Here is a 27,840-nt window from a genome sequence, read left to right as displayed (position 1 = left end):
AGCCTGCAATTCCCTAAGGTCTGGGTCCTTTCTTGTCCCTGCTTGCTGGCATTCTTCTAAATCCCTAACAGAACTTTCTTAGTTTGACTTCTAGTTTTTGATTTTTTTTTTTATGGGTCAAAATAGCCTTTTACAAAGATGTACTTCCCTCCTTTATCCTTATGTAGTTTTTCCAATTGAAAAGAAACAGAAGCTACAATTACTATTGGCAACAGCCCTCCCCCCCCTTTTTTTTTCTTTTAACTGTATTAGAGGCACAATAAACCTGTGCCAGACTTTTGTGGTTCAACACTCTCTCGGATGTTGGGGCAAGGCGAGTCTGTAAGGGTATTTTTCCTGCTGTCTCACCTTTGCTGGTCTGAGGCCTATAGAAGCCTGAACCATTCTTTTATAACTAATATGGATTCTACAGCCTGTGCCCTGAATACATGTGAAACTATCAGAAACTGGCTTGGCATACCCATGACACGTTGTTTACTGCAAACTAGCCTCCAGTTATCTCCTGGGAAGAGCAGAGGAGCTTACCTCACAAAGGGCAAATAGCTCCAGGATTATGTGAATGAAGAGAGAGGTTGCTACCATCCGCCTCGTGACTGATAAAGAGTTTCTTTCCACATAACAAGGCCTCTCTTCATGCCCATGAATTCTGCTGGACAGAATTACACCATTTGTGATTGGTCCATAGGTGTTACCTGACCCAGAAAGATGTCAATGCTGGATTGAAGAGTGAGAGGAGAAGGGAGAAGAACAGAAGACTTGTTGGCGGATAGATTGTTCTGAGAGATGCCAAAAAGACTGATTTTCCTAAACACACCAGGGAACTAAACTTTCCTTGTAATAATCTGACAAGGTCAGTTCCGCTGCAACACTGAAGCCTTACATCAAAAAGGCTGTGTAATCGATATACAGAGTCAAGACCTTGGACTTTATTCCTGGACTTAAGACTCGCAGGGAGAATTCTGCTAGAGTCTAAATGGTGGAATCCAATTGTTCATCCACTGAAAGTCTGCAATACAGACTGCAGGGTTAGGGAGCAAGATTTATTACCTACAGTCGGGATAGTTAGTCTAAGGATTTTGTCTGTGAAAGATTGGTTTTTCAGGACGTGGTCAGTAGGATAACTCGCTGCTAAGGGTGTGTGTGTAATCTATTTAGGATCTTTATTATTTTGTTGTATAATCTTAGTATAAAGAGTTACTTAGCTGATCAGATATATATATATATATATATATATATGTCTTAGTGATAATCTATATTTGTACTAGTACAAGTCTATTTTCGTAACTTGCTTTGCATTTTGCACCACATTGTTATTTTTATATCTATAATAAATAATATATTCCCAGTTGTGGCATTTTTCCTTTCATTGGTAGTCAGACTGACAGAAGCCTAAGGCCAAATAAGAGGTACACTCATCCCCTAGAAACGTATCCAGAGTAATTGCTATATAGTAATTTTCAGTCAGCCCAAGTACCTCTGCCTACTGTTAGCTTACATATCAGTGCCTCTTACATATTGGGGTAGCACTTCTGGGTCTCTTACAAGTCTCCTGTATACATCCAACCCCACATTTTGATCTCTGCAATTCTTTATAAAGTAACTGGGGCTTCCAGGATGAATTTAAACCTTTAACATTTAAAGTTAAATATTTATACTGTTAGTGTAAAACAGACATACCAATCTAAACCACAAATATACCCAATGTACACAATACAATCAATGCAAAACTGTTAACTCCCACTAAAGTAGAGCACCTACTATGATCTCATCATTCAAATAGCCCCAATTCCCAACCTTTGCCAACCTCCCCGTCTCCCATTGTGCTCTTCCCCCTACCCTAAACCCTGTATTCCCACTCCCAACACCATCTATCTAAACACCAGAATAGAGGCATGATCGCCTGACTCTGGGTGGGTTACTAATAAAGAAGGCTAAAACAGAATATGAAGAGAAACTTGCTACAGAGGCTAAAACTCACAGTAACAACTTTTACAGGTACATCAGAAGCAGAAAGCCTGTGAGGGAATCGGTGGGACTGTTAGATCACAAAGGAGCAAAAGGGGCGCTCAGGGAGGACAAGGCCATAGCAGAGAAACTGAATGAATTCTATGCTTCTCTCTTTATGCAAGAAGATGTAAGAGATCTGCCTGTACCGGAAATAGTTTAAGGGGGATGATACGGAGGAACTGAAAGAAATCTCAGCGAACCTGTAAGATGTACTGAGCCAAATTAACAAATTAAAGAGTAGTAAATCACCTGGACTGGATGGCATACATCCAAGGGTATTCAAAGAACTCAAGCATGAAATTGCTGATATGCTGTTAGTAATATGCAACATGTCGTTAAAATCATAGTACCTGAAGACTGGAGGGTAGACAATGAGACATCAATTTTTAACAAGGGTTCTAGGGGTGATCCAGAAAATTATAGACCGGCAAGCCTGACATCAGATGGCTGCTCTTATGTTCTTAAGAACCAGCCACCTCAGGATGTCAAGACTGGTGCTCTAACCACTAGGCTACTCCTCCACTCCACTTGCCTCTAGTTATGTTGTTACTTTATGTCAGAACTCCTTTATGCTCTTTTGGTGTTGCTTCTTTGCTTGACTTATCTTTTTATTTTGAACTGTTGTGACTTTTGTCTGTTTTATAAGGTGGGGGGGGGGGAGTTCTATTACATTTTTCCCTTTTTTTTGTTGCTTTTCTGAATTTTGTTTCAATATTTTACATTAAACAGATCAATAACCAGCAAGGAATACACTAACCAAAAGCCAATTACAATCAACCCAGTTTAAATTGATAACAAGGTGTTCTAATCAACCACCACCTTTTTCATACCGAATACATTCGCCCTCTAAAACCAAACAACCTTCCCACCCACCTTAAATGAAGAAAATGGGTAGCAAATAGAGCAAAAAAAAAAAAAATTCCTAACTAGCAAAAGACAGCAAAAAAAAAAAAAGTTTCCAACAATTCTACTATATAAATGAATGACTCCTTAAAATATAAATAATTTCCTATCAATTGAAGTTCTAAGTACAGTAAAGGTAAAATCATCAACTAAACACCAGTTTCTATGTATTGAAATACTTCTCAAATTTAAAAAAAAAAAAAGTCTTATACGACTTCCTAAAATACAAATAATTTCCTATCGAATTTCCGGGGAAATTTGCGGACCACTGGAAGAAAGAAAAAGCAGCTGCCAAAGAACATGAAGTCTTACTCTTTCCTTCACCAACGCAATCCCCTCCCAGAAAGAGGGCTTCTTACCTGCTTCTGCCTTTTTCTTGCTAGCTTTTCTCTGAAAGAGGAATTTCAATGGCGTATCAAGGGGGGAGGGGGGGAAAGCGGTGGGGGCGGTCCGCCCCGGGTGCACGTCGCTGGAGGGGTGCCGCGCGCCTGCCGGCTCTTCGTTTTCATGCTCCCTCTGCCCCGGAACAGGTTACTTCCTGTTTCGGGGCAGAGGGAGCATGAAAACGAAGAGCCGGCAGGCGCGCAGCACCCCCCCCCCCCCAGCGGCGTGCACCGGGGGGGGGGGGGGGGGCGTCGCCCTGTTTTTGGGGGGGGGGGGGACGCTGCACCTGGGGGGTGGGGCGCATCGGCGATCCGCCCCGGGTGCCAGCCCCCCCCCCCCCCCAAGGAACGCCACTGAGGAATTTAAAAAGTATGTCTCACTATACTACAAGGTTCCATGCGCTTTTGACTAAACAGGAAAGCTGGAAGAAGAGACAGCTACCACAGTAGGCAAGAAGTGCTGTTTGACTTTAGCCTTATTATACCACCCCTCCACTCCCTCCAATGCAATTATCTTTCCTCAGTATTGCCTCTGGCTGGCAAGAGAAATTGACAAAAGGTTTAGGAAAGGAGGAAGGGAGGATGATGATGCTAGGAGGCAGAGAAAGTGATGGAGAACAAAGGGTACATAATAGCAACAGGGTGGTAAGGGAAAGGGAAAGTAAGGCGACCATGCCAGCAGGTTATAAAAGAGAGGAATGGAAGGTACCTACTACTTCTCCAGCTGGCTCTTCTCCTCCTTTTTGTCTCTTTTCTGCCTTCATTATATTGTATCTTTTCAGATTTTTGCTTTTATTATACACAGCCCTGCTGACTTAGTAGTTTTAAGGGTGAGCAATCCAAATAAATGCATCCAAGTAAATAAATAGATCAGAAAGAATGAAACACAGTGACAAAGCAAATTAAATATTGGATATGCCAAGACACGAAAGGCTGCAAATAACTGACAGAACTTTACTGGGGAACTTTCTTTTCAAAGATATGGGGTTTGCTCCTCTAAACAGTCCTCCATTTACCATTATTTTATACTTGAATCTATTTCACTGCTATACTCTTTAGCACTCACCTCTTTCAGTTCTGCTTTGGTCATGTTATCAAGCTGAATTTTGACCCAATATTTGTCCAGCAACGTGGCATAGGCATTCTGCTGCCGGTACCATCCAGTACTTGAGCTAAGCAATCTGCAATTTAAAAGAAGATTTTTTTTTTCAATCAAAACAAAATTAAGCTGTGAAATTTTTTTTTACCAAGATGACTAAGGACTGTTCCATATGATGGTTTGAAAAGAAAAAACAAAGATCTGATCTAGTTTCTTCCACACAGGCCCATAAATAGTTATTTACAAGGAAGACATTAGGATTGTGGTCTCCTGCTTCTGGGGAACTCTGGGGTAATGTCTCCAAATGGGAATAAACCTCCCAATAGCAATAAATCTCACTCTTAAACCAAAGTATGTTGGAGATAAATCACAGTCAGATTCACAGCTAATGCTCATTTTCAATACCTGCATTATACCAAAGACAGCCTCCTTCTGTACTACGTAAAATGAATTATACCCAAGCAAAATATTAGGTTGCACACGGAAATGCTTTTTGAATCAGATCAGTACCATCCAATATAATTGGAACAATTTCGCTCATGACTTGAGGAATTTGGGCCACATGCAGTATTGTTAAGACCAAACAACCAGTCTGATTGAATTTTAAAAAAGCAGCTAGTGAGTAAAACCCTTTTCCCCACAATCTTAAAAACTTTCTGCCAGAGGTTGAAACTTAACTGCCATAGACTACAGCATTAACAGTTTACCTTGTGAAGGTACAGCAGGTCCTAGTTCAGCCAAAAGAACATCTTTCAAAAAATGAAAAAAGGAACCAAATGAAGGAAACAAGAAGCAACGTAAACACTGGCAATATGAAGAGACCTTGCCACAGAGGCAAAAACTCGTATTAACTTTTTCAGGTATATCAGAACAGAAATTCTGTGATGGAATCCATGGGACTGTTAGATCATCAGAGTAAAAGGAGCACTCAGGAGGAACAGGGCCATGGCAGAGAGAGTAATGAATTCTTTGCTTTTGTCTTCACCTAAAAAGATACGAGAGATCTGGTTGCAGGGGCAATTCAGGGAAGCCTAACATCCGTGCCAGGCAAAATAGTGGAACTATTATAAAGAATAAAACTATTGAACACAGATAAACATGATTTAATAGGGCAGTCAACATGGACTCAGCCAATGGAATCTCTCTCTAATATTTTTCATTTCTTTAAAGGCGTGAATAAACATGTGGATAAAAGTGAGCCAGTTGATGTAGTGTATCTAGAAAGCTTTTGACTAAGACCCTCATGCATAGGCGGTCGGTGGCCCAACTGTTTGGGGAGGCTAAAGGGGGCGTGGTTAGGGTGGGGCCAGGGGCGGAGCTTACATCCATAATAGTCTGACAACACAGAAAAAACATAAGTAAAAATAAAAGTCACAATTAATACCTTTTATTAAATTTAGATAGATATTAGATATGTATCATATGTCAAAGAATAAAGTGGTTGCTGAAAGCATATACTAACCACAATCGCTCAACTGCAAAACACTATGCACAACTTTGTGCAAAAACACACTCAGAACCTTACTGTACCATAAATATTACACTAGGCAGACCCTAATACACCAATATACCACCCATATGGAAAATGCAGACAGTCAACAATATGAAGCAAGGGATCATAATATCACAATTCTCATGTAGAGCCACAAAACACCCTTTTAAGGTGGATAGTGTTCACAATGAGCTCCTTTTATTAACGACCACATGTAGATCCTTCAAGAGGTAGTGTGTCATGATTTAGGCTCTACACCCTTTCTGATGTTTTGGTGCCATCTCAGTAAGGCCAACACACAATCTCTCCACTGCAAAACACTATACACAAACTTGTGCAAAAACACACTCATACCTTATCAAACCATAAGAGCACTAATTCCAAGGACAGGACGAGCTACAACCTTATGCGTGGAAAGGCAGCACTATAATTACACCTAGTGAAACAAAACAAAACAAAAAAGGGCTGCAAATACTACACGCTAGCAGAATATTGCATCTTGATCACACATGAAAAACACATGACACAACAGATATGAAGGCAAAATACTGAACTGGAAAGTTACCTCAAGAAGTCAGACTCAGCATGCAGCAATACTAGAAAAATTGAAACTTACAAGCAAAATATCAGATGCACATTTCCAAAAGCCAGCCACTCTCCTGAATAAAACTAGTTTAATGTAAACAGTGCACCCAGAGCAAATGCCACCAGGGCAGCACACAGGGTGCAGGATTACCATGGAGACCGAGAGAAACCTGGGAGGCGTGCACTAGCTTCAAAATCAACTCAAAATGTAACATTTCTCACAGAAACATGGAGCCAACAGCCCTAAGCCTGACTAACAAAACCCCATCAGTACTGCCATGCTCTGAGAAAGGGGAAGAGTAGGACCTGCCCTAATCTTGATCCCTTTCTCCACACATGAACACACATACTGAACCTCCTCGAGGAGGGTATGGAAATATTCTTAGTGCAACTAAGAGGATGTACCCAAACCATAAATCACATCACGAAGCACAGGCATGTCCACCATTAGACTTTCAGATAGTCAATACTTGCCAAATTGCAGCTTAAGGATCTCGCTGCCACAGAACAGCCGCACGAGTCTACTGGGCCTCCAACCTCACCCTTGGGAAGCTGCAGGAGACTCGAAGCTGCAGGAGACCTGAGGACTCCCACAGAAGTCTGCAGGACAAAAAAGGGCTGCAAATTGCCCCAAGCCTCCTTCTTAGAAGCTCTCATTCCTTAAATACCAAATTTGAAGAAACTGGGAGCGATCCATCCTAGTTCCCCAGTCACATCTTCTGAAAGGCCTGCATTTAAAACTGCCGGAACTACAGGCAAATTGGGCCCCAAGGAGCGCCAGTGCTTCACCTCACCATGTGGTATAACAGTCTGCTAAAACGAGCCAGGAAGGAGCACAACGCTCTGATGGGTGAGGCTGTACCTGCATAGGCGCAATGGGTGGAGCTTCAGCAGGGAAACAGCAGCAGCCCAGCAGCTCCCACACCAGGAGCTGCGTTTGCTCTCCCCCACTGGTGCAGGTAGGGTAAAGACTCACACCCTCGGGAATCGCTGTTGCATGCCAAGTCGGTTCTCATACCCCTCAGCCGGTACTGCAAACCAGCATAAGCTCGCCGTGCTAGAAAGACTGAGGAGAAGGGTGTTTTTTTTTGTTTTTTTTTAAACAGTGCTCAATATATAAGGGCAAGAGAGGATGTTGGAGCAAAAGAAACTTCAAACTCTTCTTTTTTTTTTTTTTTTTTTTAAGTCATGAGAGTGAGAACCACAAACCTCCCTCAGGCTGAGGAAGGGGCAATGAGGGAGGGACCCGGCATCACCAGATGTGCACCCAAGGCCTAGCACACCTCAGACCCCAGAAGCTTCACTAGACCCGGGGGACCAGGAAAGGACCTAATCAATCCAGAGCTGAACAGTTATGATCATCCACCTGCTAGATAGAGAGAATACTCTTTGAGCAGGGACTGTCCTTCTATGTTAAATTGTACAGCGCTGCGTAACCCTAGTAGCGCTTTAGAAATGTTAAATAGTAGCAGTAGTAATACTGAGGTTAAGTTGGCTGCACATGACCACATATAGTAAACCTCTGAAGTTCTTTCTATCTCCACCTGCTGGTAGAGGGACATAACCCACAAGTCTCTGGACTGATCTGTGGGATGCTATGGAAGCACCATTTTATAAAAGAGAAGCCATGTTGAAAGAGTGTAGAGAAGACTAACTTATGAAGGTCTGGGTTGTGGGGATACACAGGGTAAATCAGTAGGATATCTGCATAAACAAATAATTTAATGTTACAGTCATGGATGAGAAGGGCCAAAGGGCTAAGAAAAATATTGAACAATAACCGAGACAAAATGGAACCCTGCGGTACATCATAATCTAAAGGGAAAGTAGTGGATGAGGAGAAAGAAGTAGAGACCAGAAAACTTCTGTTAGACAGAAAAGTAGCAAACCATTTAAGAACAGAACAGAATTGTCTTCGCTCAATTGGTCTAACCAAGCAAGAAGGAAAGTGTGATCAACCAAATCAAATGAAGCGGGTAAGTCAAGTGAAACGAGAAGAACAACTTTACCAGAATCAAGGGCCCAATATTCAAAAAAACAAAAGCTGAGCTCCTAGATTTGTGCCCTATTTTCGGCAAAATTTATGGGCCCAAGTTTTCAGCCGAAAATTCATCTTAACTGAAGAGCTTAAAATCTATGCTTATACTACTAATAATCATTTCTATATCACTGCAAGATGTATGCAGCACTGGTACACATCATATGCAGGTACTTTCTCTGTCCCCAGAGGGCTCACAATCTAAGTTTTTGAACCTGAGGCAACGGAGGGTTAAGTGATTTGCCCAAATTCACAAGGAGCTGCAGTGGGAATGCTTACAAACGTCTAGCACGGGTCAAAACAGCCAATGCGGAATAAATCTCACTAACTGCTTAGCAAAGGATGTGGCAGGGCCTGGACTAGGTATGGGTGGAGATGACACGGACTGCACACCGCAGTGAGCGCATAGTAGATAGCGCTGGCAAATGTACGGTTAAGATAGGTTCACTTAACACCCTTTCAATAGGTGGCATCAGATGTATCTGAGCCCACACCATCTGAAAGTAAGGTACATTATACAGCTTGTCTTTGCGGAAAATGCAGGAGGAATGGTGGCCACACCCCCGAACGTCACCACAAAGCCTCTGCATTTAAGGTGGTTTACTTTTGGCTGTTAATCTGCATTACGTGCAAACACTTAATGCTTTTCAATAAAACACGTCTTTAAGATACCTTGCTATAAGAGGCAATTTAAAATAAAAATCAGTGAGTGCTAGCTCTAGAGATAATTCCTGCTTGGAAAAAAATATCTTTTCTTCTGGCCTTGGATCCTTATCTTAACTCTCTCAGTAATTATTTTCATTGCACAATATTGTGCCCAATTAATTTCTGTGCTAACACCAATTAAAAAGGGAGATTAGCCTCGGCAAACCACTAGTGTTGCTAAACAAATATGGCAAAGCTAGGCTTATATTATGAAAACAGTAACTTTAAAACAACCTTCTTAAAAAAAAAGGACAAAGAGACCTCAGTGGCATCCATTACACAGAATCAGTGTCTTATACAAGGTCACTTTTGACATTCATTGATCATAAACTTTCCATTACTTTATTATTACATTTTTCTTCTTATTTAACATTACGCGATTCAAATCTCTTAAATTGAGACACACTATTTTTGCAAAAGATTTTTTTTCACAAAGAGCATAATTAGCACTTATCTTCAACCCAATAGAGGCCTGCCATTTCACCCTCTAGCTTCATCAGGGGTTGTCTTAACAGCTCCCTCTCATTTATGAAAAATCATTGCTCTGCTTACTCAAATGTGTTGCCCCTTTGCTAAGATTTGGTCTAAATGTTATACAAGGTCATCACATGAAAGTACTTTGTAAAAGCTGGAGAGAGAAATTTATTTTTTTTCATTTGGAAATGCACGGCAATTCTACAAATATAGCTGTAGATTTTTTTTTTTTAAACTGTGTTCACCATCCTCTGCTGTGATTGCTGCCTGCTACGTTGTGTGTCCTTTTTTGAATAGGAGAGTGTGTTTCCCTGTGATTGCTGGTGGTTCCTAGTGGATTCTTGTCAGCGAGATAAATGCCCCTGCATAAGTTTGTCTACACTGGGTTATTCCTGATGAAGCCCAGAAGCGGGTGAAAACGATATGGGCCCCGTTGAACACAATTAAGCAGTTGGAATGAGGGGTGATTAAGCCAGCTAAGGAAAGCTAAGTTATTTTATGCTATAGCTGTGCTTTTGGAAATATTTGATTCTCAGTGAAAATGTTTGCATTATCAAAAAATTCTGATTGTAAGCATGTGAGATTACTTTTCTTACCCAATGAAAGAGATTAGACCACGGACACCAAAATCTTATATAGATAACGGGTCTTGTTGGTCAGACCTTGGTTTCTGAGGGTAATTCTCATGCTTTCAAGTATTGTATGCCTTTTTATGACCTTTTGGGATTGAATTTGGCTGTTTATTTTTTTTTTTTATTAGTTTACGCAGCTTAGATCAACAGCTCATACTATTACTTACCTATTAGCTTTCCCCGTGGTTTCCCAAACTGTCCTGATATTCTTCTACCATTCTAAAACAGTTATCTTACAGCTGCTGTGCTAGGTCAACTGAACATTTTTCATCTTCCCACCTTCCACCAGTAAAAATTTTCAAAAGCAATTCAGAACCACTTAGCCCCTGTTTTCTTGTTGAGAGCACACAGCTTAACAGTGAGGTACATTGAGAACTATCCTTGCATTTAATCTGTTACAGGAAATATTTAGCTTGGACCCCCCCCCCCCCCCCCCCCCACCCTTCTCATACCTCCTGGTCGCAAAGAACTGGAAACCAGGTGCCACCTTAATACAGTCTCCCCACCCTGGGATCAACAGCTCTCCATTCTCCAGCAAAGGAATCAGCACCGAGATCTACAACAGAAAAGAAAAGCTGAGCACACAAGTAATCCTAAAGGATAATGGTTATAACAAGAGGTAATGAAGCTAAATTGTATAAGGCAATAACTTTCCCCTTCCATCCAAAATGGCTCTCTCATTTTCTTGCTAAGTTCCTATATTATGAACTTTATGAAATTTACCCTTACCAGAAACAAAAGAACCATTTCTTCAAAGAAAGGACTAAATACTATGGTTACCATGTTAATCTACTTGAATGTATGGAAATAAACACTAATCATCAAAAGATACATAAAATGGTTTATTGGACTAGCAATTTTTGAATAGCTTTCAAGAGCTGATACCCTTCCTCAGGCCAAGACAGAATGAGTAAAGATTAGGACTATACAGCCATTAAAAATTGTAATTGTTCGGAGGAAGTGACGTCAGCCGACGGCATGGTAGCCTGAATTCACAGCTCCCTTCCCCAAAGCTGTAAAATTGGAAACAACACGATCCAAACGGCGATAAAAAATTACAAAACTGTAAGAAAATACTTCCTGGCATACAGACGCTATGAGTAAAGCGGCCTCGACCCGGAAAAAGGAGATGGAAAAAGCGGAGAAAAGCGTGGCGAGTAAGGCCTCCAGACACCGCGAGTCCCCGGAGCGCGGGTCTCCTTCGGATTCAGATTCAGCGTTATCTATGGCTGAGACGCGAGTCCCCCCTTCCAAGAAAGGACTGTCCGTTGAGCTCCGTAAGTTAACTGCTACGATACAGTCGGAGATTAAGCAGTCAAAAGTAGAAATTTTAGAGCGCATGGATACGCTCAGCGCGGACCTCAGAGAATTGGGCGGTAGAGTGGAGGAGGCAGAGTTAAAACTAGATGAGCACGCTGAACTGCTTGATAAGCACACTAATATGTTACAGACTATGGAACAAAAACATGAGCTCCTGCAATATAAACTAGATGATATCGAAAACAGGGGACGAAGAAATAATCTCCGTTTCCGAGGAGTCCCAGAGGGTGGAGACACAGAGAACGTGGCAGAAATAGTGCATACATTGTGCTCTACTTTGTTGGGCCCTGAGGCAGATGAAATGAGATGCGAGCTGGACAGAGCGCACAGAGCTCTTGGAGCACGAAAAGAGCAGCAGACAAGGGACATCATTGTGAGATTTCACAAATATGAGATTAAGGAGAGAATTTTAGCCTCAGCTAGGAAGACAAAGAGCCTGGAGTATGGTGGAGCCCCGGTTCAGGTCTATCAGGACCTCTCGTTATTCACACTCCAGATGAGGAGGCTGATGAGACCGGCGCTGGAAGTTTTGAGCAAACAACAAATACAATATAGATGGGGCTTCCCCTTCTCATTAAATTTCTCTCTGAAAGGCACCAAATATCGGGTGCAAACTCTTCAAGAGGCATGGGACGCCTTGCACGCAGCTGAGATGGTGTCCACAAAGACTGCACCTGGAGTGATGGCGCCAGCTACCAAGACGAGGCTTCAGCGATGGCAGAGAACCCCGGGACCCGCAAGGCATAATAACCAGAAGCGTTGAAGCAAGTTGGATCGGGACACTGGGGACATGCTTCCAGGAGATTACCTTGATGGGTAGGCATTGCCGCAAATGCCAGTTGACTCTGAACATTGATGGTAGGGTTGACAACAACCTTAAAATGTATGATTTTGAAGAATGTTGAAATGGTAAATTGAAGGGAGGGCATAGTAATGAAAGATGTAAGGGTGAGGATTAAGTGGGATCGTGAATGAGCTGATATTGATGGGGAGGGATAGATGTGGGTTTGGGAACTATGTGGTGGGTGAATAACTTCCCAAAGACCCACTTGGAGGACATTGGTCTTCCAATTGGTGTGAATGGAGGGGGGGGGGAGGGAGGGGGGGGGGTGGGAGGGAGGGGGGGATAGTGAGATATGGGAAAATAAGGGAGAGAGAGGGGCACTGCTGGGTATGCAGGGAGTATATTTTGCATTATGGCACTGTATAGAGATATCATGCAGGGGTGCGATAGAACAGCTTAATTACAAACTACGGTGATTGATACAGACTTAAAAATTCTCTCCTACAATGTAAAGGGCCTAAACATGCCTCAGAAGAGGCAAAAGTTTTATAAGGAAATAAAGCAGCATAGACCACATGTGGTTCTCCTGCAGGAGACGCATTTGGTGGGTAGACATGAAAGGCTTCTTTCCCATCCAGAGTACCCAGTAGTGTATTGTGCATCAGCAACTGGGTCAAAGAAAGGAGGAGTTGCGATCTTGATTCATGCTGCGGTTGGGGCGCAGGTTCTTAAGGTAAAACGGGATGTGGGTGGACGCTATATTTTTATGCATACCAAGATTGATAATGTGGATTTAACCCTGGCCTCTATATATGCGCCTAACACGGGACAGGCTGGGTTCCTGGAGAAGGTTAGAAATTCCTTGGCTACTTTTGCGCAGGGCTCACTAGTAATAGGGGGGGACTTTAATACAGTGATGAACCCGAGCATAGATCGTTCAGGGCTCCCCAGAGGCGAGGGTCATAGGGAATCTTTGGCCTTGAAGTCTTTGGCGCTTTCGCTGGGCACAGTGGACCTATGGAGGGTAAAACATCAGAGGGTACGAGACTACACATTTTACTCTGCAGTACATAACTCTTACTCACGCATAGACTATATATTTGTGGATGCAACCCTGGTGGAGCATGGTCCTGAAGCAGGGATAGGTAATGTGACTCTGTCGGATCATGCCCCCATATGGGTGACTCTACCAAATATTAGGGCCGAAAAAAAAAATAAAAGATGGACACTGAATACTGGTCTTCTGCGGGAGGGAACAGTGGTGGATGGCTACAAGCAAGTGTTGAAAGAGTATCTTGAATTTAATCTAGGCTCAGGACCCCAGCTTAGTATAATATGGGATGCTATGAAGGCGGTGACCCGGGGATATTTCCTACAATTGGCCAGTAGACGATCGAAAGCTCGTAGGGCGCAGATCGCGGAATGCCTGGAAAGCATTCGTTTGCTAGAGGAGCAGCATAAGGCTACTGGCGCAGCTAGGGTTCTGAGAGAACTTAATTCCCAGAGAATGCGCCTTGACTCCATATATTCAGAACACCTAAGCATGCTACAGGCAAAGAATAGGGTGAGCTCCTATGCATATGCTAACAAAATAGGGCGCCTTCTCGCCATTAAGTTGCGCAGGCAAAAAGTTGAGCGGAATATCATAAAGATACGAGATGGTGGAGGAGATACCTTAAGTACATCCGAACAAATACGACACAGATTTGGGGAATTTTATAAAGATCTATATGCCCAGGAGCTCAACCCTTCGATGGAATTGATAGATCATTACTTACAGGATAGTGAACTTACCTCTCTGAGTCACCAGCAGCAGACAATGTTAGATGAGCCAATTACTCCCGTGGAAATCCAGGAAGCAATTAGTAGTCTCCCCTCACATAAATCGCCCGGGCTTGATGGGTTGCCCAATGAGTTCTATAGGAAGTTTGCCCCTGAAATAGCTCCGCTCCTAGCAGATTTGTTTAATCAGGTGGGGAGAGGGGGGTCATTACCTCAATCAATGATGGAGGCATGGATAGCGGTCTTGCCTAAACCAGGCAAAGATCACTCTGAATGCGGATCCTACAGACCTATTTCTGTGCTTAATGCAGATGTCAAAATATTGGCTAAGGTACTGGCGAACCGTCTGGCCCCTATTTTGCCAGTACTTATTCATCCAGACCAAGTGGGTTTTGTTCAGTACCGAAAGGCGATGGACAATATTAGAAGGGCGGCGGATATAATGAACTTGGCAAAAAACAATCAGAAGCCGTTATGTCTTTTAAGCCTCGACGCGGAAAAAGCCTTTGATCGGGTTCACTGGCCCTTCATGTATAAGGTGATGGAAAATATGGGGTTTGGAATACAATTTCGTAGCTGGATTCGGGCCTTTTACGAGTTCCCTAAGGCCTGTGTTCGGGTCAATGGAGGAAATTCAGACTTATTCAATTTACACAGAGGTACTAGGCAGGGATGCCCTTTGTCTCCCTTATTATTTGCAATGGTAATGGAGCCTTTTGCAGCCCGTGTGCGGTCTGATCCTGATATCTCGGGAGCTAAGATAGCGGATAGAACACATAAATTGGCCTTATTTGCAGATGATGTATTATTGTTCGTCACTAGACCCTTGACCACATTCCCGCACTTAGAACACATGATACAGCAGTATTCAGCGGTGTCCGGATTTAGGGTCAACATGACAAAATCTGAGGCCCTGAATGTGACAATTCCGGAGGATGTGGTGGAGTCTTTAAAGATTTCATCTCCATTTCGGTGGGCCCACAAACATTTAAAATACCTGGGGGTGAATCTGACTAGGGATCCTTCGGAGCTCTTTAATGCAAATTATAAGGGGTTGGGTAAAATTATCATGGAAGATCTAGAGAGGTGGGGAGATTTGGGAACATCATGGTTTGGCAGGATAGCTATTCTTAAAATGAATGTCTTGCCAAGACTGTTATACCTTTTTCAGGTGCTGCCTGTGATAATGCCCAGGCGATTCTTAGCTAATTTACAAGATAGGCTGGTGCGATTCGTCTGGGCAGGAAAGCGTCCTAGGCTAGCGAGGTCGCTCCTATATAAGGAAAGGAAAAGGGGTGGACTTGGGGTACCTAATCTTGCATGGTATTACAGGGCAGCGCAGGGGAAAGCAGCACTGGAATGGTATCAAGAATACCCGGACCGCCAATGGGTGCAAATAGAACAACACTCTGTGGGTGACAAACCTTTGAGTGCATTAATGTGGCTGCCAAAATCCTTTAGAAGTATAAATGAAAGAGCTTGTCCCTCCATAGCGGTAACGCTCCATTATTGGGATAGTTTGTTCCCTAAGAGACAATGTATACTGACTCGCTACACGCCGATAGCCTTTAATCCTTTATTTTTACCGGGGACGGCTACGGGGATCTTTACTAAATGGTATGAGATAGGGGTGAGAACCTGGGGCCAATTATTTGAAGCTGATAAGCTGGTATCTTTCGACACATTGCGGGGCAGATATCCTGGGGTGGAGGGAGGTGACTTTGCATACCGTCAATTAGTATCTCTCCTTAAAAGCAAGGCGGTGAGGGAGGTGATGCAGCGTGAGAAATTAGAATTGGAGGGGATATGTGAGCGACATGCTTCATCTAGGGGATTGATAGGTTCCCTGTACCATAATATAAGCAAGCAGGCGCCCAGTTACGGGGCACATAGGAAAAGCTGGGAGCGAGAGCTGGGGACGAGTTTGGGAGACCCTGGGTGGGAGAGCATAGAAAAAGCAGCTGTGAAGGTGTCAACCCATGTACCCCTGCAGGAGAATGCTATGAAAGTATTATATCGGTGGTATCTCACGCCTGCCCGATTGAGGCGGATTTTCCCAAATGCCTCGGGCATGTGTTGGAGAAGGTGTGGCCAAGAGGGTACCATGGGACACATATGGTGGAATTGTGTTAAAATTCGTGCCTTTTGGAAGGCGGTACATTACAGGCTGCAGGCTTGGATAGGGTGTACAGTGCCCTGGGCCCCTGAGGTGTTCCTATTTTCAGCTAGGATTGCAGGCTTACTATCCTGTCAACAAACTTTGGCAAAGTATGTGGTTGGTACAGCAAGGGTGGTTGTAGCTTCACAATGGAGGAGGGAGGGAGTTCCCCCGCTGGCTAAGTGGCTTAATAAGTTGAGGTATGTACGTGAAATGGAAAGATTGGTGGCTGAGCATAAGCAACAAATGGGGAAATGGCACTCTGTTTGGAAATACATTCCTGTAGACGCTCTGACGAACTAATATGTCTGAGAGAAGAGTGCCTAGTTAAATATATTAAAAAAAAAAAAAAAAAAAAAAAAAAAAAAAAAAAGAGGTAGTGCTCAGCGGTGCTCTCTTGGCGGAGAGGGGTAGGGGGGCGGGAGGGAGGGTAACCTCTGTTCTATTAAACAGTTGGGAAAAAAAAAACAAAAATGTTGAAGTTTAAAAATGTTGATATCGGAAAGTTGAAACTATGATGAGTTATACTGTACAAAGCACTAGTGGAATACTGTATTAGTCAAAGGTAAATGTAATCTGCTGGATAGTATTTTGCATTCTTTGTGTTGTTTCAATGAACAATAAAGACTTCATACAAATTCAAAAAAAAAAAAAAATTGTAATTGTTCAATTAAAATTTTCAAATTGCATGAACTGGCCCTCCTAGCATTTCCTCCTACACAGTGCAAAATATAGGCAGCAGACAAATTCTCAAAACTGACATACTTCAGTCACTGAACTAATGGCTACTTTTACAAAGCCACACTATCAATTCCCACACGGCAAATGAGAGGTAGCCCATAGGAATTGAATGGGCTTCCTCTTATTTGCCACACCAAGAATCGGTAGCGCAGCTTTGTAAAAGAAGGCCTAAAAATTACAATTTTTTTCTTACCTTTGTCTGGCAATGTTAAGCTTTTTCTCTGTCTCTGTCTCTGGTTCTGCTGTCCTCTATCTTGCTCTGAACTCTTGTTTCCAGGGCCTCCTGTCTATTCACTATTTCTTCTCTCTCCTGACATATCCATCTTTCACATTCATCTTTCTTCCAGTTTCTGCCTCCTTTATGTATCTAGTTTCCATCTCTTCCCTTCCGTCAACATCATTTTCCTTCTCTTCCCTTCCTGACCATCCATGTACATTCCTCCTCTCCTGCCTCTATTTATGTCCAACATCTCCCTTCTATTCTTCTTCCATCCAGCACTACCCCCCTCTACCCCACACCATCCAGCATCACTTCAGCTCTCTTTGGCTTCCCTTTTTAGAGACCTCAATACTTCTCCTACCTCCTTCCCTGATCAGTTTTTTTGTTTCCAGTCCTTTCCCTCTCTCTCTCCTCCCACCATCCAGTATCATACAGTCTTTCACCCCTACCCCCCAAAATCTAGCATTGCCCATCTCTACCCCCTGCCGCCACCCACCACCATTGCTCATCTCTACCCACCCCACCCCTCCATCACCACCAGCATGGCTGGTCTCCCTCCCTTTCTTCTCCTCTCCTACACTCAATCGGTTTTGATTTCTCCTCTGGACCACTGGTTCTCGACTCTGCATTGCAGAAGCCACAGCTAATAGAAGATAGGCATGTGCGATACATTCCACTACGTTTGAGTGCAGCAAATCAGAGCCAGCAGTGGCACACATAGGGCAGTGCCGTCTGCTCCGGTCCGCAAGGGATTTAACAAGCTTCTTCCGTTTAGCAGTTTTATTTGGACTGAAATCTATTTTAATTGTTTGGACTGATCTTGACTATCCTTTTTGGAATTGGCTTAATTTTTCACCATATTATGCTGACGGAGAAGCAGGGGGTGGGGGTGTCCTTAACGCACAAAAAGCAGTTCTTATTGGTGTGGGGTCCTCCCCTTCCTCCCAGAGGCCGTAGCTTGATATTGAATATTTTAACTTTTTATGTATTTTTGTTTTTTAATAGGGGGGTTGGTGGTTGGACAGATGCCTATTGTCTTTACAGGGGGGAGGGCTATCAGACACAAAGCTCCTCTGTGCTTTTGTTGAATCAATGTACCCATCTTCTCAGTTTACTTGACTTCTTTTTATTGTTTGTTTATTGACTATATTGATAAACAGATTTAAACAAAAACGGAGCGGATATAGCACCGTTCACGGAAGAGTGTTTATGAACAACTTGAAAATCTAAAGGTGGACAAAGTCATAGGACCAGACGGGATCCATCCCAGAATATTGAGGGAGCTCAGAGAAGTTCGGGCAGGTCCTCTTAAAGATTTGTTTAATAAATCCTTGGAGACGGGGGAGGTTCCATGGGACTGGAGAATGGCGGATGTGGTCCCTCTTCACAAAAGTGGTGATAGGGAAGAAGCTGAAAGCTACAGGCCAGTAAGCCTCGCTTCGGTTATTGGAAAAGTAATGGAAGCGATGCTGAAGGAAAGGATAGTGAATTTCCTGGAAGCCAATAAGTTACAAGATCCGAGACAACATGGTTTTACCAAAGGTAAATCATGCCAAACAAATCTCATTGAATTCTTTGACTGGGTGACCAGGGAATTGAATCAAGGACATGCAATAGATGTAATCTACTTAGATTTCAGAAAAGCCTTTGACATGGTTCCTCACAGGAGGCTCTTGAATAAACTTGACAGGCTGAAGATAGGACCCAACATGGTGAACTGCATTAGGAACTGGTTGACGGACAGACACCATAGGGTGGTAGTTAATGGAATTCGCTCGGATGAGGGAAAGGTGAGTAGCGGAGTGCCTCAGGGATCGGTGCTGGGGCCACTTCTGTTCAATATATTTGTGCGCGACATTGCCAAAGGGTTAGAAGGTAAAGTTTGCCTTTTTGTGGATGATACCAAGATTTGTAACAAAGTGGACACCACGGAGGGAGTGAAAAACATGAAAAAGGATCTGTAGAAACTAGAAGAATAGTCTAATGTTTGGCAATTAAAACTCAATGAGAAGAAATGCAAAGTGATGCACTTAGGGAGTAGAAATCCACAGGAGACATATGTGTTAGGCAGTGAGATTCTGATATGCACAGGCAGGGAGAGGGATCTTAGGGTGATAGTATCTGAGGATCTGAAGGCGATGAAACAGTGTGACAAGGCGGTGGCCATAGCCAGAAGACTGCTAGGCTGTATAGAGAGAGGTGTGACCAGCAGAAGAAAGGAGGTGTTGATGCCCCTGTACAAGTTGTTGGTGAGGCCCCACTTGGAGTATTGTGTTCAGTTCTGTAGGCAGTATCTTGCTAAGGTTGTAAAAAGAATTAAGGCGGTGCAAAGAAAAGCTACAAAAATGGTATGGGATTTGCATCACAAGACATATAAGTAGAGACTTGCTGACTTGAACATGTGTACCCTGGAAGAATGGAGAAACAGGGGTGATATGATACAAACGTTCAAATATTTGAAAGGTATTAATCCGCAAACTAATCTTTTCTGGAGATGGGAAGACAGTAGAACTAGAGGACATGAAATGAGGTTGAAGTGGGGCAGACTTAAGAAAAATGTCAGGATGTATTTTTTCACAGACAGAGTGGTGGATACTTGGAATGCCCTCTCGCGGGAGGTGCTGGAGATGAAAACGGTAACGGAATTCAAAAAATGCATGGGATAAACAAAGGAATCCTGTTCAGAAGGAATGGATCCTCAGAAGCTTAGTGGAGATTGGGTGGCAGCACCGGTGGTTGGGAGGCAGGGCAAGTACTGGGCAGACGTCTATGGTCTATGCCCTGAAAATGGCAAGGATAAATCAAGGTCAGGTATACATATAAAGTAGAACATATGAGTTTATCTTGTTGGGCAGACTGGATGGACCGTACAGGTCTTTATCTGCCGTCATCTACTACGTTACTATGTTACTATGTATGTTACATGATATACAAGAAAAGAAATCCATTATTGAGAGAAATGGAAAATAGAAAGAAGAGCAGACAAAGGATAAGGAGGGAGGAGAAAAAATGCTAAATACCCAAGTTTGCATCACTATCAGGGAGATAGGGAGGAGTCAGCAATCATCATACACCACTCCATGAGTCAAAGCTATGGCCTGGATTTGTCTGCTCCAGCGTCAATCCCTGCACCCTCCTGTCCCCAAATGGCAGGAAGGGAGAAGCTAGATTAGGGAGCAAAATATAAAACTTTGATGTGCTCTGTTTCTGACTTATTCGTTCCACACTGCCGTAGAGGGGAGAGGTTTGTGCAGAAAGCACAAAGTGGCTTGAGAATAAGACTCAGATGCTTGCAATTCAAGATACTGTCCAATCATGGCAAAGGAAGGACTTCCAAGGCACACCACACCAGAGTCAAGAAGCACTACAGTAGATAAGTACATAAGTAATGCCATACTGGGAAAAGACCAAGGGTCCATCGAGCCCAGCATCCTGTCCACGACAGCGGCCAATCCAGGCCAAGGGCACCTGGCAAGCTTCCCAAACGTACAAACATTCTATACATGTTATTCCTGGAATTTTGGATTTTTCCAAGTCCGTTTAGTAGCGGTTTATGGACTTGTCCTTTAGGAAACCGTCCAACCCCTTTTTAAACTCTGCTAACCGCCTTCACCACTTTCTCCGGCAACGAATTCCAGAGTTTAATTACACGTTGGGTGAAGAAAAATTTTCTCCGATTTGTTTTAAATTTACTACACTGTAGTTTCATTGCATGCCCCCTAGTCCTAGTATTTTTGGAAAGCGTGAACAGAAGCTTCACATCCACCTGTTCCACTCCACTCATTATTTTATATACCTCTATCATGTCTCCCCTCAGCCGTCTCTTCTCCAAGCTGTATAGCCCTAGCCTCCTTAGTCTTTCACTGTTTCTGTCATTTCTGCCCTCTTCTCTCCCCAAATTCAGTGAAAAAAATGTAATACTACATACCACATCAAGTGGCGCATAATCGATGTCCTCAAGAAGGATCCATTGGCCACTGGTTACAGCTTGCGTCAAGGTTCCTGGCTGCCACACAAACTCCCCTGGGATATCTGTACAACGATACATACCCAACAGTGTCTGGGAAAGAAAAAATAGAAAAGAAAATCACAGTTAAAAATAAAGATCCATTTCAAGGATATTATTATTCTCCCTAATTTAAATATTGGGAAAACTTGCACAAATTCGGATATTACAGCTCCCCCCCCCCCCCCCACACACACACAAATAGAACTTGAAGGAGGGAAAGCGCGGGGTACAAATGTAACAAAAAAAAAAAAAAAAAAAAAACTTTATATTTGTCCAAAGCACCTAGCAGAAGATCACAACATCAGCCACATAGGGGCAATGATAGTGGCTTACCCCAGCCAGGATGGAAAGAGAAGCATTAGAGGTGAAATCTGAGGAGGAAAAAAAAATCTACAGCATACTGGGAACTGAGCTAAGGAGGAGTAAAAGAAAAAGAGGGAGCACAAGGGAGTGGGGAGAGCATAAAAGGAAGGGAGGCAAGATCTGGGGAAAGAGAGGAGAAGGACATTTTCAAGTTAAGAACACAAAATATTTGGACACCACCAAAATAGGAAATGTCGATCTGTGATAAGACCTATTACATTATAAACCATAAAATTATACTGCTTTATCACTTTATCATCACCTCTCTCTCCTGTTTTCTTTTCCCCACCAGTCCCACCTCCTACCTTTTCTCTGAGACTATCATTGGAAAATTTTGATATTTCACTTAGTCTGATATTCTGTCATCTTTTGCTCATTTCAGACCTGAAATACTGGTTCTGCCTTTGAAAGCTAGACAGGCCCCATATTTACTGAACAGGGTCTTCCAGCTAAACAAATGCATAGAGTACAGTCCCTTTGGCATGTGGCTGCCAAATTGATTTGGGGGGGGGGGTGAGAAATATGTATTTATTGCTTTTTCACTTAACAAAAATGCAAAGGTAACATACACAGCTTATGTCCCCTTTAGAAAGGAAATCTTTGGGGATAAGTGGTGTAACTATACTTGTGTGAGTTTGTGTGTATGTGTACTAATATTGCAGGCCCTTCTTAATAAGGGCCACCACATTAATACATAGATCAATCTAACATTTTAGGTTGCTTTAAAATACTGGCAGTTTGAAAGACAGGGTGTTGGTAGCTAACAAGCAATAATGTGAAAAGCAATATAAGCTATAACCAGTAGGGGGGGGGGGGGGGAGAATGAAGCCTACCATGCCTGAAACTGCTGATGCAGAAACTTATGCGAGTCTTCAGGACACTGAGGTCTGAAGGCTGAGATAAGAGAATGTAAGCCAAGCATAAGAGCTACCCATGGGTGGACACGTGCAAGATAACACAAGAAATAGAAACTGAGTAGCTATGGAAAATTTACAGTTTTTAAAAGAAAAGAAAAAGGGAACAGAATAAGGGGTGGGGGTTGACATACAATGCTTAGAACTAATGTAATAGTTTATAGATATGAAATTAATAACCAATGAAAAATTTAGGGGCAGAAACCTATGTTACAAGAGAAAGGAATATAAGCTGTAAAAGTTAAGGTATGTGTGTACCTGCTTGCTATAAGAGACACCCATTCTTGTAAGAATGTATTTTGAAATAATAAATTAAGACTTGCTTCACCAATTTGTTTTTAAAGTCCTTTCTTTGTATAGGTTCTCAGGTTATCTAGAACCTATTTCTAACAGGGGGCTCAAAGTTCAACCATGTTGACCCCATTTATGTCTGCATTACATTGGTTGCTGGTGCAAACGATAACAGAATTCAAAGCATTGACTTATTTTTTTAAGACACATGGATTGAGTCCAGGTTATCTGAATCCCAGGGTATCAATTTATCAGCTCATCAATGTCTTCGATGTTCACAGGAGCTTTTGATAGCCTTTCCATCTGCTAAGTCAAGCCAGCTGCTTAGTACAAAAAACAAGACTGTGTGGGCCCGGAACTTTGGAATGGCCTACTATCTTAAATCAGGGACATTGCACTATATATACCTTTTAGGAAAAAACCGAAGACATGGCTGTTTAAGAAATCTTTTTCCTATTAATGATTGCTGTTTTGATGTTTTTTTAATTTATGTATTTGACAACCTTGGTTACTGTATTAATCTTAAGGTTAATCCTGGATGTAACCTGCTTTGAACTTGACGGTTTAGCAAGATATTAAATTAAGAGTTGGACCCAGGAGGAAAACTAGACAATAAGCCAAAAGCGGTCATTCTGAGAATGTTGGTCAAAGTACTTAAGTAAAACATGCATTTATTTTTACTTTTAATATTGAAGTACAGTGGGGAACATAATTTAGCTTAAGCAAAAAGAAAAGTTACTGCCTAATACAGTGGTTCCCAAACCTGGTTCTGGAGGCACCCTCAGGCAGTCAGGTATTCATGAGAGAGATTTGCATGCAGTGGAGGCAGTACATGCCAATCTTCCTCATGAATATTCAATGTGGATATCCTGAAAACCTGATTGCCTGAGGGTGCCTCCAGAACCAGGTTTGGGAACCACTGGCCTAATAAAATACTTTGAGTGAAAGAACCATGACTAAAACAAATACAACTACTGTATTTTTATCTCAACAACCTTATTGCTCTACAATTCAGTCCACTGTGCTTTCTGTAAACCTACATTTTAAAAATGGCTGTCGCTCATTATTAAGCCAGCACAGCTAAAAAGAAAAAAAAAAAGGCTTTCAACAGCTACACTAGGAGTAAGTGGAGAGCTCAGTTTGATAAAAAGTTCCTTCAAATCAGGCCAGGATGCAATATTAGGGATATCTTCTGACTGGGTCTGCAGGTATTGATCAAGGAAATCTGTCTGAAATCACTTGACTTCCTTATAGCAAACAACGTTCAGCATCATCATCATTGTCATTATCATGAGAATGTCAAATAAGAAAAACCATATTGGGTCAGACCAATGGTCCATCTAGCCCAGTATCCTGTTTCCAACAGTGGCCAAGCCAGGTCACAAGTACCTAGCAGAAACTCAAATAGCAACATTCCATGCTACCAATCCCAGGGCACGCAGTGGCTTCTTCCCTATGTCTGTCTCAATAGCACACTATGGATTTTTCCTCCAAGAACTTGCCCAAACCTTTTTTTAAAACCCAGATACGCTAACCGCTGTTACCACATCTTCCAGCAAACAGTTAAAATAATGCTAATTTATCATCTGCATCTTGGTTTTCATCTCATCAACATGCTGTCCAATTACAGAGTCAGCTTTCATAAAGCCAGAATCTTTGTTCTAGAGGACAACTGAATTTCAGTTTCGAAAGCAGTCCAAAATCCGGGTTTGGATTTCTAACAAAAATGCCAGTGTGTTTTTGGCTGAAACTCTCCCCCTCCTCCCCCACAATCACTCTGTCTCAGCATTCCGCATGGGCCTACCTCAAGAAGCAAGCCCTGGTGGTCTAGTAGCCACTTTAGATGCAGGAACAAACCCTCCCTCATTCCAACCCCATACCATAAGAACATAAGAATAGCCAAACTGGGTCAAATCAATGGTCCACCTAGCACAGTATCCTGCTTCCAACAGTGGCCAATCCAGGTAACCACATCCTCTGGCAGTGAGTTCCAGAGCTTAACTATTCTTTGAATGAAAAAAACTGCCTCCTACTTGTTTTAAAAGTATTTCCATGTAATTTCACGGAGTGTCCCCTGATCTTTGTACTTTTTGAAGTATGAAAAATCAATTCACTTCTACCCTTTCTACACCTCTCAGGACTTTAAGAACTCAATCATATCCCCCCATAGCCATCTTTTTCCCAACTTAAGAGCCCTAACCTCTTTAGCCTTTCCTCATATAGGAGGAGTTCCATCATCCCCTTTATCATTTTGGTCCCTCTTCTATGAACTTTTTCTAATTCTGCTATACTTTTTTTTTTTTTTTGAGATGCAGCGACCAGAACTGAACACAATACTCAAGGTGAGATTACACCATGGAGTGATAGAGCCATTATAATATTACTGGTCTTATTTTGCATTCCTTTCCTAATAATTCCTAGCATCCTGTTTGCTATTTTGGCTGCCAACACACATTGGGTAAAAGATTTCAGCATATTATCTACAATGACACCTAGATCTTTTTCTTGGGTGCCAACTGCTACGATGGACCCTAGCATCGGGAAACTGATTCAGAATCTTCAATGTACATCACTTTGCATTTGTCCACGTTAAATTTCACCTGTCATCTGGATGCCCACTATTCCAGTTTCCTAAGGTCTTCCTGCAATTTTTCACAATCCTCATGTGTTTTGACAACTTTGAATAGTTTTGTATCACTCGTTGATCCGTTTACCAGATCATTTATAAAAATATTAAATAGCAACAATTCCAGTACAAATCCTGTGGCACTCAGGTGTGGGGGAGGGGGGGGAGAGAGATTGACCCAATGCCAGCACTGACCCGGAATTCTGTGGAGCAGAGAAATTCTGCACAAACTCTGCACTGTGCAGAATTCCCAGAGTAATTTTAACCATTTCCTAAAAACTCAAAACATTTGTTTCAGAATGCAACTCTAAGGCAAGCCTATTCTAAAATGCAGGGGTACTACAGAGAAAGCTCTTGCCCACTAACAAGTCTCTCATCATCTGCACAGAAGGGATGCTCAAAAGAAGAGTGCTGTTACGAGAGAATTTAACAGATATCAACAATGGATATACAACCATCCCTTAACATCAACTTTGAATAGAACACATTCTGACCTTCAGATTCCATTGCTCTGCCATAACTGAAGACAGTAGCAGCTGGAGGCAAGCAGACCATATATAAAAGCTAAGGGTCTCTTACCAAACCTCACTAGCAATCCCGGCATATGCCAACAAAGCCCATTCACTCTGAATGGGTGTCACTGGAATCGATAGCCCACTTTGGCAAAAGAGACCTTAAGATGGTGAAAGAACAACCTATTTAGGAAGTCCTAAAAGGAACAAACCAAATTTTATAAAGGTCATAGAAACTTATAAAACTGATTCCAAAAATGAGCTCCTACTTGGCACAAATACCGACATGCAAAATTTACACCTGCTCTGAAAATGATATAAAAAGGCTGCATTTTTATTAATATTTTAATTGTGATTAATTGTACAATTAAAGGGTTTTTTATTTATTGATTTATTTTGTATTTAGTTCCCACTACAGCTCCGTGGACTCTGGGCAAATAACTTAACCCTCCACTGCCCCAGGTACAAAATAAGTGCCTGTATATAATATGTAAACCGCTTTGATTGTAACCACAGAAAGGCAGTATATCAAATCCCATCCCCCTCCCTACAAAGCTTTCCCTCTGGTCCATCCCGCCTCTTCCAACATCACTTCCTGTTTCTTCATGGGCAGGACAGGTCAAAGGGTAAGCTTTGGGTTAGGCCACAGGCAGTGTAAGTACAATGCTGCCGGAGACCAACAGAAGACAATGAGGGGTGAGATATTGGACCGCGGGTGGGGGAAAGAAGCTAGATCACAGCAAGGACAGGGGTTGGGAGTAGAAGAGAGCAGAACAGATGTTTGGAGAAGAAAGGAGACTCTGCAATGTGATTAATTTAAATTGTGATTAATAATTAATGCATTAATTGCAAAGATAACCACAATTGCTTGCAGCCCTAATAAATGTGTAGAACAAGAGACAAACCTTAAAAAAAAAAAAAAAACCCAAACAGTCTATTTATAATCCAAAGCTCACAGAGATTCAAACATCTGTGCCAGACATGGCCATGTTTCGCCTGAAAAAAGGATGCATCGGGGGCAGAGTTACTAGAAAATCAAACAAAAATACATACATAAATATACTTAAAACCAAAAATCATCAGTGAGTTACATACAGAAATTAAAAAAAAAAAAACAATCTGGATCCACAGTGGACATTCTTTTTTTTTTTTTTTTTTTTTATAATCCAGTGCCTCTAACGTTGTCTGATGAACCAGACATGGTGAAATCTGTATTTTCTCACCAGCTGCGTAAGCCAGACTCCCTCCTTTTTCAAGCTGTTACAACTGTCACTTTTTGTTACATTTAGTTCCATTTATTTATTGGTCATTTATTAATATATATGTGAAATTTTGATCCATAATTTTTGTTTTTTTTATTTCTGTATATAACTCTCTCAGTGATGATTTTTGAGTTTGTTCTTTTTAAGCTTTTTTATACGTGTTGATTCACCTTCTAGTAACTTTCCCCCTGACACAGCTTTTTTCCAGGCAAAACACAGCCATGTCAGAAACAGATGTTTGAATCTCTGGGAGCTTTTGATTAAAAATAAAGACTATTTGCTTTTTATAAGGTTTGCCTCTTGTTTCCATCCATCACGTTGGATTTAGTGGATCGCTTGCCTTGGTGCTTCCTCACTAATAAATGCGTGTACACATAGGCGTAGTTTGACTGTTTCATTTGGGGGGGGGCAAAGAATGGGCGGAGCATATTAGCATATCATTTGCATATATACATATGCAAATGAATATGCTAATATGGAGGAAGGAAATGAAATTTACAGGCAAAATATCACAGATGCACATTTCAAAAAGCTGACATT

The 27,840-nt window shown here is 42.1% G+C and overlaps 1 protein-coding gene across 1 annotated transcript in view; it reads right to left on the bottom strand.

Moving 5' to 3' along the window:
- Window positions 1–27,840, bottom strand: part of MDN1 (midasin AAA ATPase 1) — a 548,987-nt gene that overhangs the window by 477,738 nt on the left and 43,409 nt on the right. The window contains exons 7-9 of the mRNA XM_030199093.1: window positions 21,252–21,383; window positions 10,771–10,874; window positions 4,360–4,474 (exon numbers count right to left, since the gene is read on the bottom strand). Coding sequence (XP_030054953.1) covers window positions 4,360–4,474; window positions 10,771–10,874; window positions 21,252–21,383 — 351 coding nt within the window. The remainder of the gene's footprint in view (window positions 1–4,359; window positions 4,475–10,770; window positions 10,875–21,251; window positions 21,384–27,840) is intronic.

Source organism: Microcaecilia unicolor, chromosome 3 (assembly GCF_901765095.1).
Source record: "Microcaecilia unicolor chromosome 3, aMicUni1.1, whole genome shotgun sequence".
Lineage (NCBI taxonomy): Eukaryota > Metazoa > Chordata > Amphibia > Gymnophiona > Siphonopidae > Microcaecilia > Microcaecilia unicolor.
Note: the sequence above shows the minus strand (reverse complement) of the source record. Positions and strands in the feature narration are given on the sequence as shown.